The sequence below is a fragment of the Hemitrygon akajei genome, chromosome 6 (assembly GCF_048418815.1).
Source record: "Hemitrygon akajei chromosome 6, sHemAka1.3, whole genome shotgun sequence".
Lineage (NCBI taxonomy): Eukaryota > Metazoa > Chordata > Chondrichthyes > Myliobatiformes > Dasyatidae > Hemitrygon > Hemitrygon akajei.
In genome coordinates this window covers 151436539-151451691 of record NC_133129.1, presented here as the reverse complement: position 1 = coordinate 151451691, position 15153 = coordinate 151436539, and the positions used below count along the sequence as shown (strand labels likewise).

At 40.9% G+C, this 15153-nt stretch overlaps 1 protein-coding gene across 1 annotated transcript in view; it reads right to left on the bottom strand.

Moving 5' to 3' along the window:
- The window catches only part of swap70b (switching B cell complex subunit SWAP70b), a 116628-nt gene extending 106222 nt beyond the window's left edge, over positions 1–10406 (bottom strand). The window contains exon 1 of the mRNA XM_073049578.1: positions 10225–10406. Within this exon, the coding sequence (XP_072905679.1) occupies positions 10225–10320 (96 nt within the window). The 5' untranslated portion in view covers positions 10321–10406. The remainder of the gene's footprint in view (positions 1–10224) is intronic.
- Positions 10407–15153: the final 4747 nt, after the last annotated feature.

Genomic DNA, 15153 nt, shown 5'->3' with positions numbered 1-15153 from the left:
AGTGTAAATCATTTTAAGTCCATATTTTCCATCTGTTTTCCAGCCCATCCAATCCATGTTCCCAATTATCTTTGAACTCAAGCCTTCAATCTTTTTTTTCCTCACCCTATTTCATTTCAGGATGGGGAGGCAAAAACCTACGTACATGTTTTTGTTTCCTTTTCTTGACAAAACTCCCAATTGTCAGAATGAGGGAATGGAAAAATTCCTCCTTGATCAAATCTGTTACCATCTACTTGGAACAGCTGTTCCAAGTGGGACTGCAGGGAATATGTGGTGTGCAGCAGAAACTCCTTTTTAAACCAGTATTATATTTTCTGTTCTTTGACTGTTCATGGAAGGTCAGGAAAACTTAGCGGATGTGCACACAGGTATTTGGTTGTGTAAGTTCATGTGTTATTTTGTTAAGACAATAAAGATACTTGTCTGTAATTACAGATTCTCTCTGTGCCTCCCTGATCATTATTACAAGGATGTTACTTTGGATGCTGTAACAAGGGGGTATAATTTATATGAGAAATCAGAGGGCCAAACACTACAGAGGTAACTGCATTGAGATCCAAACATAAGTCATTAAGATTCTTCATCTCCTACCAGAAATGAACCAAGCAATGGCTCAATAAGGTGGACTGTCAATGAAGAACTGTTTCAGCATCTCAACAAAGTCAGGAAGTCAGTCATACTCCATATCACTGTGATATAGATTAGGACTATTTCAATCACATCCTAATCAAAGTCATAGCCAGAAATTTAATCAGAAATGGCTAAACATGGAACTGTAGGAAAGCTGAGAACAGATTTGGGAGATGACATGACTTTCAGGGACTTGAAAATCGCATCCAAGTCATGTCATAGACTCAATGAAAGGAGAGCAAAAGAGTTATTTTTCATTAATGAGTCTATTGATGGCAGATTTCAAAAGGGTAGAGACGAAAGAAAGTCATCACTCTAGAAAAAGAGACAGTCTTTAATCATTAACAAACATAAAATGCTGGACAGGTAGCAACTAAAAAGAGGAATAAACAGTCGACATTTCGGGCCAAGACCTTTCACCAGGACTGAAAGTAAGGAGGTGGGGGAGAGAGAAAGGATTACAAGCTGGCAGGTGATAGGTGAAACCAGGTGAGGGGGAATGTGGGTGCGGGGGGGTGATGAAGTAAGGAAAGGAGAGGTGATAGGTGGAAGACGTTAGGGGCTAAAGAAGAAAGAATCTGATAGGAGAGCAGTGGACAATGGGAGAAAGGGAAGGAGGAGGGGCATCAGAGGGAGATGGACAGGTTAGAAGAAATATTAAGAGGGGAACCAGTATGGGGAATGGAAAAAAGAGAGAAGGGGGAAGGGAAGAAATTAGTTTGATATTGATGGTCGTACTATCAGGTTGGAGGCTATCAGCTTACGTGGAGATTGGGAAAGAGAAGGTGAGTGATGTGGAGTGGGTGTAATTATGTTTAATTTTCCTAAATGATTAGTTATTTGCTCATTCGTTATTGACTGCAGCATCTTGTTGTCAATAACAGCTGTTAAACTGACTGGCCAAAGATACTCCACCTTCTACCTTCTCCTCTTTCTGAGCAGGGGTCACATTGACAGTTTGCCAATCTTATGGTACCCATCAGGATTTAGTAAGTTTTGAAATTTTTAAAGCAATGAGTCCATTATTTCTTCCTTTAAAACCCTAGTGGGCAGTCAATTGGCTCCTGGGTATCTGTTCTCCTTCAGTCCCAGGAATTTCTTTCATACAGTGGATTATGCTTAGTTGGGCCATCAGTTATTTGGGGCAGTGCTTACTTGGGACAACTCTGAAAGAACAAACACTAATTGATAAAATAGCAAAGATTCCCTTTGTTTATTTGGTCCACTGTGCCACTTAATTGGGACAGGAAACTGTTGCTGAACAGTTTCTATTTAGCATCAGTCGCGTGCCCTTGTGTGGGCATTAGACCCTACACCATGTTTAGAGCAAACAGTTTTTAAATAACATCAGTTGCATGTGCTTGTGCTCAAAAAACAAATTTTTGTCACAGATAGCTGGTGAGAAATGAGCAGTAAGCCAATTCAGAACTGTTTTACTCACTGCGGCTTCAAGCATTCTGGCTTGGAATTGTGAGAAATGACCAAGAGTGAAAATGAAACAATTTCATGACTTCAACAAGTTAGGAACTACACATAATTTGAAGGTATCAACAATCATCTTGAACGTTACAATTAAAATGAAGATTTGGAGGATGCAATCGTTGAAAGCGTTGTATGAAGGCAGTCCATTATCCAGGTGTCACACCAGGTGTCTGCGCTAATTTAGTTCATTTATCGTCTATCAATAGAATGCACAGTGTACAGCACATTCCTCTGACAATAACGATCAAGAACTAAAACACAGTTGTATAGTACTGTGGTAGTAGTGATAGTGTTCTAATTTGTTCTGCATTTCACTTAAATACATAATTTGTTATTTGATTAAATGATGGTTTGTTTTTTTTTAAATACACTTTTAACTATTTCCATTAAACTTCAGCTAATTGGGCCAAAATGTACTGGCCATGATATCTCCAATCAGAATCCACTGTACTTTATCTCATGTGATTGGCATTTTCACAAGTTCCTATTATTTGAATCTGTTATCTTTGGGATATTTGCAGTTTCCTCTACAGTGAAGACTGATGGTTTTATCATTCCCGCCATTTCTCTGTTTCTGTTATTAACTAACCAGCTTTGTTCTTTATGTCCCATACCTGCCTTGGCCACCTTTTCCTGTGTATACATTCACAGAAATTCTTACACAAGAGGGCGGAGCTTAGTTACAATGGCGCTAAACGGCGTCTCCTTTGCTTGCATCTTTGGAAACAGCTCTATTTCCATCTTCAATATCTCTATTTTTCCTTTTCAGTGTTCTGTTGAAGATCCTGACCTGGAATTACACGCTGACTTTGGTTCTTTGCAGGAATGGAACTCGCTCTTGGGGTTTCACGGCCAGCCATTATCCAACAAGCCAAGGGTGCAGCCGAAAGAGCTCAGCTCGCCTTCAGAGGGCCGGGATCTCCTGGCTCTGGAGACCAGGCGGGTCAAAGGTCGGTGTCCCAGCAGGAAATTGGTGTGTCATGGGAGTGGGAAGACCTCAGGCCACGTGCCCAGAGACCCGAGATCTTTGGGCACTGAGCTGGGGGTTTTAGCATCGTAGACCAGCTGTGAAACAGAAGCACCGCTTTCTCCTTTATGCTTGAGTGCTCGGAGGTGGGGGCCGATGCTTATTTTTGCCGGTGGGGGGAGGGGGAATCACTGCTTTGCTGCTGCTTACGTGTGGGAGGGGGGAGCTGGGGGGGGTGCTTTGGGGTTCTAACATTTATCTGTCATTCATTCATTTGGGACACTCCTCTGTTCTCATGGATGGTTGCAAACAAAAAGCATTTCAGGATGTATATTGTATAAACTTCTCTGACATTAAATGTGCCTTTGAAACCTTTGAAGTTTCTTCCCAAAATCAATTTTCTCCCTTCTTGTCCATGTTACAGTCTGTTACTGGTGGATCCTATAAATGTACCAGTCCTCTGGCCTTCGACCAGCCCCTGCCACTTTGTATGCCCTACTTTACAACTTAACATTATCCCTCACCTCCTTTGTGAGCCACAGATTGTGCCTCTTTCACGTGGAAATCCTTCTTTATGATCGCGATAAATTCCCACTGAGCATTATGGATCAGTTGTCTGACTATCTGCCACCAAAGCTACCTGTTAAAGTTTTCCACAGTCTAGCTTTCAAGGCCAGTGCGAAGGACTATGTAAAATAGAGCTTTATTTGAATACCATCACACATAGATTTTTAACATTTACTCGTATGTATTAACATAATTCAAACATGAAGATCCATTTTAATGTTTACTTAGTACTTTTTTTAAACCTTTGACTGTTTTTAATAACTTGTTTCAAAAAGTGTCACGGTGCGTACATCCCTGGTGTATGAATTAGGAAAGATTTACGTTAAAAACACAAAAAGCTATACACGGCTCCAAAATCATCTCCTTTAAGTGTTGCAAACAAAAATAAAGCTTGAGGAAATAAGTCATTATTTCCTCTTTAATGACTTGGTTATTATTTCTACCTAAGGAGGTGGAGCAGGACTGAAGGAAGCTAGCGACTCAGGAATGGCTTGCTAAGCCTGTCTCTGTGATAAATCCTGACAAGTTATAATTTTTCAAACACAGATTCAGAAAACCTCTCTGCTGATGTCTGTGGAATCTGACAGTAGGTAACAACAATGGGCTGAATGACCTAATTCTGCACCTATGTCCTATGGTCTAACAATTATAAAGAGCAAATTAGAAAATATCTTCTCATTTCAATATTTTTAAAAGAACCTTGAGGTAAAATTTATTTTTAAATTTCAAGATAACTTTAGAATGACACTTTGGAATCCAGGTGAAGAGTTTATTTGATTTATGACCTAATTACTGTTACTTCAACATTCCATGTCTACTGAAATGCCAGTTCCCAATATATGTTACATCAGATTACAGCATGAAATCAGTTCCCAAATCTAGGTTCTTAATGGTATTTCTCATTTTTCTATTTCAATCTTCACTCAAAGTGAAAGTGTTTTCAGTTTAAATGTGTAGGATGCATTGGGAATATTATGAGACAAGATTTCTAAGTGCAAATGAATTTATTGTCTCAATTTTTTAAACATTAATGTTTTCCTCATATAATCCCATTTCTGCCAAGATCAGTGGTAAGAAATATTATTCTCTTTATTAGCTTATCAAGGTAATGTTAAAAAATAATGAATACAGTCCTCCAGGTCCGGATCAAAATTCTGTTCATCATACTAGAAGCATTGTACCAAGCCTCAGGATAGGATTTTCTTTTAATTTATTCATCATCCTTCAGCATCTGGGTGTTAATGGGAAGGCCAGAGTTATTGTCCAACTCTGACTGTTCCCCAGAAGTTGGTGATGCCATGCTTTTTGAGCCAGTGCAAAATGGGAGTTACATGATTTAGCCCCAGATAATGATGAAGGAACAGAAATATTTCCAAGTCATGACAGCATATGACTTAGAAAAAAATCCTGCCCTGGTACTTCTGGTGTTGGAGGTTGTGGATTTGAATGTCAATGCTAGGTGAGTACCTATAATTGTTGATGCACACAGTCAGCCGGTGAGGCTGGAATGAGCATTTAATTACAGCTGAAGTACAGTGATGTCCAACCATACCAACTTACATGTGACAACCACCAGCAGAACAGAAACAAATCCAGCTCTAAATCATGCCTAGACAATGGCATTGTGTTGAACATTCATTCATTGCACAAGATGAAATGCAACTAAAAGGCATTTACGTTAAGTCCAACAACTCTGTCAGTTTGAGCCTCACAATGCAAAGCCAATTTTGTTCTCATACTTTTACCCATTTCTGTTCTTGAAACATAAAGGACAACATGATTCTTACTCATCCTTCTAAACAGTTCTCACATTTAGAAAGAGTCAGAGCACCACAGCTTTTCTTCCAATGGAAATAAGTCTAAACCATCGAGTCTTGTCTCATAAACACATGTCCCAATCTGGCATTTACTGCTGAATCAGCACCGTGCATCATCTCAAGTAGTGCGTGTAGTCCTAGACACCAGATATAAAAAGGTTGTGTTACTGCTGGGGAGGGTGCAGAGGAAACTCACCAGGCTATTGTCTGGGATGGAACACTTCAAATTATGAGGATACACTAAAAATACAAAGTCCATTCTCCCTGGGGCACAGGAGGCCAAGAGAGAACACGGCTGAGGAATATAAAATTATGAGGGGTATAGATAAGCAAACTTCTCCCTGGAGCAGATGTAAATAAAACTAGAGGACGTAGATTTAGGGAAAGGAAGGAGAAATTTAGAGAGGATATGAAGGGAACTATCTTAATCCAGAGAATGTCAAGTACCTGGAATGCACAGTCTGAGAGAATGGTTGAAGGTGAGTTGCTTGAATTGCTTAGGTAGAGAGAGCAATGGACCAAGTACCAAGTGGTGGGATTAATTTGGAAATCTGTCCATTGGTCTCAACTATAACAATTCTATTATTATGTATGGTCCATAATTTCAAAGTCTTTTATGTAATGGACTTCTGAAATCAACAGTCAGTGACCTAAACACTGCCTTCATTTTTTTTTCAAACTTACTTTTTTTGTGTTCTAGTCCTCTATTTGTAGGGTGACAGGGTGGAGATACCTCTCTACCAAAGGAGGTGTAAGGTGCTCCTTCCCTCTGCCAGCCATCAGGTCCCCCTTGGGCAAGGTGTAGCACCTGCTTAGCCCCCCGACCAGGGTCACGTGAAGCCATGGGGAGCAGGTGGTGGATGGTCATATGCGCAGCTGGTGCACACCACAAGTCCTGGTTATGCGACAACTGACACCAGGCAGACAATCTCTAAAGAGTATTGATAATGGTTGGGGTCATCTGTCTTGTAAAGACACTGCCCAGAATAAGGCAATGGCAAACAACTTTTGTAGAAAAATTTGCCAAGAACAATCATGGTCATGGAAAGGCCATGATTGTCCACGTCATACAGCACGGCACAAAACAAACAAACCTCTACTTATTGAGTCAGTCTTGCCTCACTGATGCACCATCAAAAACTCTCGGAGGCGGGAGGCAAACGATAGGCTTTTATTAGCAGCAAAACGGAGCACAGCATCTCGGAGACTGAGGGGGGAGCAGTGCCTCCAATCGCCTTTATACAGGGGTCTGTGGGAGGAGCCACAGGAGCAGTCAGCAGAGGGGCATGTCCAGACAGGTATATGTAGTTAACCACACTCAAACTTGGAAAATTTTTAAGTAATCTTTTTTAAACTTAGTATAAATCAAGTTTATGCTTTCCATTTTATCTTCCTCAAAATATAAGACAGATGTTTCCATTTTAGCCTGCATCTTCCACCTGCTTGGCCATTTGATTAGCTTCTCAGTATTTCTCCCTTCACCCCATAAAATCTTATCTATCCTGTTATATTCTCTTAAAATATTTCCCTCTCCAAATCCATATTATGTCTTTGGGTATTTCACTTCCAACCCTCCTCACATCTGAAGCATAAACTATTGGATTTCTTAACCCTAGCCCATCTCCCTTCCTGTTTACAATGCATACAGTTACACTTGCTGGTAACCCAAAGCAAATTAGCTTCAAATATTGTGTGCCTGAACTCTCTTAAAATGGAGGCCAAATAAGATTTATGAATGCATTGTGTAATGGTTCTAAGATCTATGGTTGTTGGCACTCAAGTCAAGGCTCACACTTGAAAGGATATTTAGATGCAAGAGCAGAATGTTCCCATTGTTGCAATATCATTTCTTAAAAAATATGGATTGAAAGTGCACTGAAAAGATCACTGTATTTACACATCCAAAAGTAAAATGCTGTCAATTCAGGCAATCTGAAATAAATCAGTAAATATTGAAAATACTCAGCAGAACTACACCGAGAAACACAGCTATCATTTCAGGTGACCAATCACTATCCCTGCTGAATATTTCCAACATTTTTCTGCTTTGTTACAATATTCCGATATGTAGAAATACTCAGTCAAAACCTCTCAACGTCATTACACCAAGAATCTCAAGAAACTTCTCTCCAGGTAAAATCAATACATCTCCTCACATTCTATCAATAGACAAGGCTCAATAAATCCTTAATTGCTTAATTAAGAGTATATTAACTGAGGATACAAACTGAACAAAAACAAATTATAACAAATCAAATCTATCAAATTTTTGCACAATTGTCCTCACCGTCACCAGCTGTTTATTACAGTGTTTTGTTGGAGATTAAGCATCATGTCTAATAGTACAGAATAATAAGTAAATCACTCCATCATTTAGCTAGCGAACAAACGATCCTCTGCTCATTTTAATACGGAAAGCAATGCTAATTAACCCCTAGAAGGTAACCTATAACCATGATACTTCAGATGCAAGTCAAGGCCCCATAGAAAGTTTGACAATTTTGCGACATGACACATCTCAGATAAGCGCAATCCTCAACATTGATGAGAGCCTTTTCACCGCAATAGTCACTGAGTACTGGTGTAAGTAAATCTGGTTATTTATATCCCTCCTTATTCATTGCGAATTTAAGGAGATTTGGTATGTCACCAAAGACTCCAGGAAGTTTTTTTTTAAAAACAGGTGTACTGTAGAGAACACTATGACGAGTTGCATCGCTGCCAGGCAGTGATGTATCAGAAGAGCTGTAGAGTGTTGTAAACTCTGCCAACTCCATCATGGGCACAAGCCTCCCCACCAGAGGGCATCTTCAAAAGGCGATGCCTCAAGATGGCAGTTTCCATAATTAAGGGCCCCCACCATTCTGGAAATGTGCTCGTTTCATTACAAATATCAGGGAGGTGGTACAGGAGCCAAAAGACGCACACTCAAATGTCTTAGGAACAGCTTCTTCCCCCTCTGCCATCAAATTTATGAATGATCCATGAACACTATGTCACCATTCTTTTTTGCACTATTTTTAATCTAACTTACAGTAAACGTTTTACCTTGTACTGTACTGCTGCCAGGAAAGAACAAATTTCATTACATGCATTAGTGATAATGATAAATCCAATTCCTGAGATGTCAGTACCAAATACAGCCACAAACAGAGCAATAAAGATATTGATTCATTCATCACAAAGGGAACTGCCTGAGCCCGAGTTACTGAATTGGTTATAACTATTATACAGCCTAAATTTATTTATTCACAAAATCACCACTGTTGTAGGTGGTCTAGAATATACACCACAGCAAAAGAATGAATATGTCTAACGGGAAAGTTGTGAGATTTCCATTAATAGGCGTGATGATGAAATTACAGCCAAAATTATGACTATTCATGAGATCATGCGGCAAAATCTATTTTCAACTAGATTGTTCTTTATTGAAAGAGATGGAGTGCCAGAGAGTGCTTCTGCAAATGCCCAGAGGCTTTAAAGAGGCCTCTCCATTATTTAAACAAGGATATTTCTGACTTGGAGGTCCTGCAAAAAAGGTCCCAAAAGATTGATTCCCCGGATGAAGGAAGCAATGCTCTGGATCTTGAGAATTCCCTCTACCAAAGAATTGTAAATACCAAGTAATTAAGTATATTGAGAGTAAAGATAAATAAATTGGAGAAAACAGGACGGAAAGTGAAGATGACACCAGTGATCAGTTCGGCCATAATCGTACTTTATATCAGGCAGGTTCAGAAGGTGATAGACTACTCCTGCTCTCTAATGTTAAATTTCGATTAATCTCATTAAAAATTGACAAATACGGTTGTGGCCCAAAACAAGCAAGAAACTTACTCCATATTAGAATACGAGTGCCTTAAGTGTAAAGTTATGCTGTATTTTCAAGCTACCTAACCACAAATCATGAAACATTTGTGGAAGTGGCAATCAGAAAAGAAGTGTCTAACCCGCGGAAGTGGGGGAGATTCGTGTGTGGTTGCTAGGAGGCAGAGTCACTGTAGTGGGCCAAAATGTACTCGGGCGTGGGACTCGATTCACAGTGTAAACGGGCTCAGATATTCAGCCATGGCAATGAAAATTTTACACTGCATATTGTTGGTTATGTCTCGAATACAGAAGTTCCTGGTGTAGGATAACAGAGGCTTCTGGTGTAAAATCAGAGCAAATTACGCTCCAACGGGCAGTCTCACTGCAACCTTGGGGTTTATCCAAAGGAAGTTATGTCAAACCCCCTGTCGGCAATTTAAAGAATCCATCAGCGCGCACACAAATCCAAACACATGTAAATTCTGGAAATCTTAAACAAGAGCAGCGGCAGAGCGGGTCAGCAGGTGACCGACTCCCAGAACGCCGGCCGCCCCTCAAATCACAACGCAATACCGGCGTGAGCGTGTAAGCAAGGTCAAAACACCAACAGGTTTCACTTGGCCGAAGTTAGCCAGCTGAGTTTTACCGAAAACCCAGTCGGTGAATCGACAGTCAAAGTAGCTTAGTGTTAAACGTTAGTTTCTACGTTTGATTTCGGATCACATTTAACTGGAACTAAAATGTTCCAATTTCACAAAGTAATATCATATTGATCAATTAATTGAAGAATTTTAATTATTTTCAGTTTCAGATCCCTTTTATCCCACAGAACCACGGGAGAGGTGACTGCAGGTGGGGCAGAAACAGCCGGGGTACTCCGAGCTGCCCGCCCGGTGGGAGCAGCTTCAAATCGCACGACAAAAACCGAGCAGAAAGTTGCGAATTCACCTTCAGCTGAGACTTCGACACTTTGCCGCATTTGTCGACGTCCAGGGCCGTGAACGCATGCCAGATAACTTTCAACAACTCCTCTCGAAGCGCCATCGCTGCCTCCGAGTTAGTCCGGTTTCGCTGCTGGTGCCTCGACCTGCCTCTTCCGCACGTCAGTCAGAGGCAGGGCGCCTCGCACGCATTCCTCCGGGGACTGACTCTCGCTCGGCTCGGCTCACTGCTCCCACCGCCAAGCGGCCAGAGCCTGGAATTCCTCCTGTTCCACAAGGTAACAGGTAGCGCTCTGGGTCCTTGTGGCACATCCCCAATAAGATCGTCAAAATTAGAAGGAAAAAAATTAATAACAGATCATTCTTGACATGCCATCAAGTTTCTGAAAGGTCCACGTTATTCTTTTTTGCACTATCTATTTAGTTTAGTAATTTATATTAATTTATGTCTTTGCATGCACCGCTGTCATTATGTGTTAATGAATATAATCCATAAATTTTCTAAAAATCATAAACGTACCACAGACTTTAGAGCTTTAATGTATTTACATTGTCAGTGTTTCAAGATGCAACTGTTACAAATTGTCAAAATTATAACATAGCTTTCAAAATTGTTCTAGCATAATTTCAATATTGTGTTAACATTATGTAAAAGAAAATTAACACTGCACGGCGACCAAGGCAATGTGCGTAGGAACATTTCAATCACTCTGTAACCATACACATGTGCAGTTTAGCGGGAACAGTAGTTGGTGTCCAATTTGATGCTCTGTGTAGTGAGACCAAGATGATGCACAGGCAGATAATAGGGCAAAATTGCAATCAGTGGATGAGTTGATTTGTAACATGGGGGCATAGTTGAATACATGGTGATGAATACGGGGACTGGACATATATTAGAATGCACGCAGTATTTGGATTAAGGGAGATGACCTTTGTAGTGCAGTTCGAGATTGGCAGGTATGGCGTTGTTGGCATCACTGATTCCTGGCTGAAAGATCATAGTTGGGAGCTTAACATCCAAGGATACGCCTGGTATCAAAAGGACAGGCAGGTAGGCAGAGGGGATGGAGTGGCTCTGTTGCTTAAAAAATGAAATCAAGTCCTTAGGAAGAGGTGACATTGGATCAGAACATGTAGAATCCTTGTGCATAGAGCCAAGAAACTGCAAGGGTAAAAAGACCCTGATGCAACTCATATACAGGCCCCCAGACAGTAGCCAGGGAGCAGGATATAAATTTCGAAGGTAAATAGCTAAGGCATGTAATCAGAGTAATGTTATAATAGTCCTGGGGAATTTCAATATGCAGGTAAATTGGGGAAATTAGGTTGGTGCTGGATCCCAAGAAAGGGAATTTGTAGAAAGCCTGCAAGATGGTTTTAGAGCAGTTTGTGGTTGAGCCCACATGGCGAGAGGCAATTCTGGATTGGGTTTTGTGTAATGAACAATATTTGATTGGGGTGCTCAAGGTAAAGGAACCATTAGGAGTCAGTGATCATAGAAACATAGAATTTGCCATGCGGTTTGAGAGGGAGATGATGAAGTAAAATGCATCAGTATTACAGTGGTATAAAGGGAATTACAGAGGCTTGAGAGAGGAGCTGGTCAAAGTCAACTGGAAGAGGACACTAGCAGGGATAATGGCAGAACAACAATAGGGGGAGTTTCTGGGGGCAATTCGGAAGATGCAGGATACAGGCATCCCAAACTTGAAGAAGTATTCTAAAGGGAGGATGAGGCAACCATGGCTGACAAGGGAAATCAAAGACAGCATAAAAGCAAAAGAGAAGACATATAATATAATGAAAATTAGTGGGAAGTTAGAGGATTGGGAAGCTTTTAAAAACCAACAGAAGGGAAATTTTTAAAGAGACCATAAGGAAAGAAAAGATGAAAAGTGAAGGTAAGCTAACCAAAAATATCAAAGAGGATATCAAAAGTTTTTTCAGATTCATTGAGTAAGAGAGAGGCAAGAGTGGGTATTGGACCGCTGGAAAACAATGCTGGAGAGGGAGTAATGGGGAACAAAGGAATGGCAGATGACCTGAATAAGCATTTTCCCCAGACTTCACTCTGGAAGGCACTAGCAACATGCCAGAAATTTGAGAGTGTTGGGGCAGAAGTGATTATAGTTGCTATTAATAAGGAGAAGGTGCTGGGAAGCTGAAGGTAGATAAGTCAGCTGGACCAGATGGAATACACGCCAAAGTTCTGAAAGAGGTAGCTGAAGAGATTGTGGAGGCATTAGTAATGATCTTTCAAGAATCACTAGATGCTGAAATGATTCTGAGGGACAGGAGAATTACAAATGTCACTCCACTCTTTCAGAAGGGAGGGAAATAGAAGAAAGGAAATTATAGGCCAGTTATAATTTCAGTGGTTGGGAAGATGTTGGAATCTTTAGTTAAGGATGAAGTTTCGGGGCACTTGGAGGCACATTATAACGTTAGCCAAAGTCAGCATGATTTCCTTCAGGGGAAATCTTGCCTGACAAACCTGTTGGAATTCTTTAAGGAAATAACAGGCAGGATAGACAAATGAGAGTCAGTGGATGTTGTTTCCTTGGATTTTCAAAGTTCAAAGTATATTTATTATCAAGTTATGTATATAACCCTGAAATTCATTTCTTTACAGCCAGCCACAAAACAGAGAAATCCAATAAAGCCCATTAAAAAACAATTAGCATACACCCAATGTTCAAGGAAAAAAACTAATCGTACAAACAATAAAAGTAAGCAAATAACATTCAGAACGAAAGTTCACAAAAGTGAGTTCACAGCCACGAAGCTGGTCATCACTGCAGCCGGTCTAGGAGCTCATTTGACGCAGATCCATAATCTCAGTTCTAAACCTCGCAAGCAGCGAGCTAAACACCAGCCTGTCCCTCTTCTCCGGACCTGCTTAAATCAGCCAACCAGTGGTCGTTCCTTGCTCTCAGACCCAGACCCTGCCATGTTGGTATGCTCTCAGGCCTGGGACACACTGCCTCATTTCAGTTCGTACCCGACCTTTCCAGTCTGGTCCAGTGGTTAAATCAGTCAACCATAAACTCCCTTGCTTTTGGGCCCAGGCCCCACCACCTCAATGCCGCCTCATCTCAGTTCCTCCACTTCGAAATGCCTCTGTCTGCTCCAGCGATGGTCAAACATTGGCTCATTCCTTGCTCTCAGGTCCAGGTCCCACCACCTTGATACTGCCACAAACATCGCGCCACAATTGTCCCGCACCTTCCAAACTTCAGTTCACACTGCAAAAATGCCAGGTCGTGCAGGCCATTCAAGAGCTCAACTCTGAAAAGGAAATTGGTTGCAGTGATCGTGTTTGAGTAAAAGGATGATTAATAAAGTAACTAGTAGTTTTGTTTACTGCCAGCAAGTCGTCACTGTGCTTCACCAGTGCCATCTTAAACTGGCATGGTATTGCAGGAAGGAGCATGGATAGAAGATTGGCTGACTGGTAGGAGGCAAGGAGTCAGAATAAAGAGGGTATTGGTTGCCATTGACTAGTGTAATTGCTGCCAAAGGTGCATCTACTAAATAATAACTTGAGGGGAGTGAATACTAATGCAATCAACTATTTTGTGTTTTATATTTATAATTAATTTAGATCACTTTGTAGAGATCTGTTTTCATGTTGACACAAGAGAGTCTTTTTCTGTCAATCTGTGTCAAGAAAGCCAAATTAAATCCACTGTGATTCAATGTTGTAAAACAATAAAACATGAAAACTTCCAAGGGAGGTGAATACTTTTTTATAGGCACTGTAATATTAAGGAATCAGGAAGTCCGTAGCAGGACTTGGATAGATTCAGAGACTATGCAAAAAGTGGCAGATGGAATGTAGCGGAGGGAAATTTGTGGTCATGCAATTTGGTAGAAGGAATAAAGGCATAGACTATTTTCTAATTAGGGAGAAAATTCAAAACTCAGAGGTGTAAATGTGCTATCAGAGCGGTGAGACTGCTGTGAATCAGAGGTTTCAATCATAAGTGTTCTAAAGTGGATTGTGTCCATGTGTAAAAGAGCATAAGACATAGCAGAATAAAACTTTTGGTGTCCTCTTTCTTTTATTGGCTAGCTTACCTTTATATTTCACCTTTTCTCTCCTTATTGCTTTTTTAGTTGCTTTCTGTTGGTTTTTAAAAGCTAATCAATCCTCAAGTTCCCTGCTAATATTTGCTATATTGTCTGCCCTCTCTTTTGCTTTTATACTGTCTTTGACTTGCCTTGTCAGTCATGATTGCCTCATTCTCCCTTTAGAATGCTTCATCTTCTTTAGTATGAACTGATCCTGAGCCTTCTCAATTGTTCTCAGAAATGCCAACCATTGCTGTTTTGGCCTCATCGCTTTCAGTGATGAGTGAGTGGGCCAGTGAAGGAGTGGAGATTTGAGGCTTTGACTCGAGAGATTCTGGCAGTTTTGGCAGTTGGACTGTGCAATCAAGTCAATCAAGATTTGAATAGCTCAGCAGTAAGCCGTTGATTAGACAATCAAGATTTGAATAGCTCAGACTCAGCAGAAAGCAGCTGATTGGGCAATCGAGGTCAGGTGACCAAGCAGTTTGAAAAGCTCAAACAAATAAATAGAGGGTTACCTCAAGCGGAGCGGCCTATGGAAACTTAAAGCACATGGTATTGGGGATATGGTATTGATGTGGATAGAGAATTGGTTGGCAGACAGGAAGCAAAGAGTGGGAGTAAACGGGACCTTTTCAGAATGGCAGGCAGTGACTAGTGGGGTACTGCAAGGCTCAGTGCTGGGACCCCAGTTGTTTACAATATATATTAATGATTTAGACGAGGGAATTAAATGCAGCATCTCCAAGTTTGCGGATGACACGAAGCTGGGCGGCGGTGTTAGCTGTGAGGAGGATGCTAAGAGGATGCAGGGTGACTTGGATAGGTTAGATGAGTGGGCAAATTCATGGCAGATGCA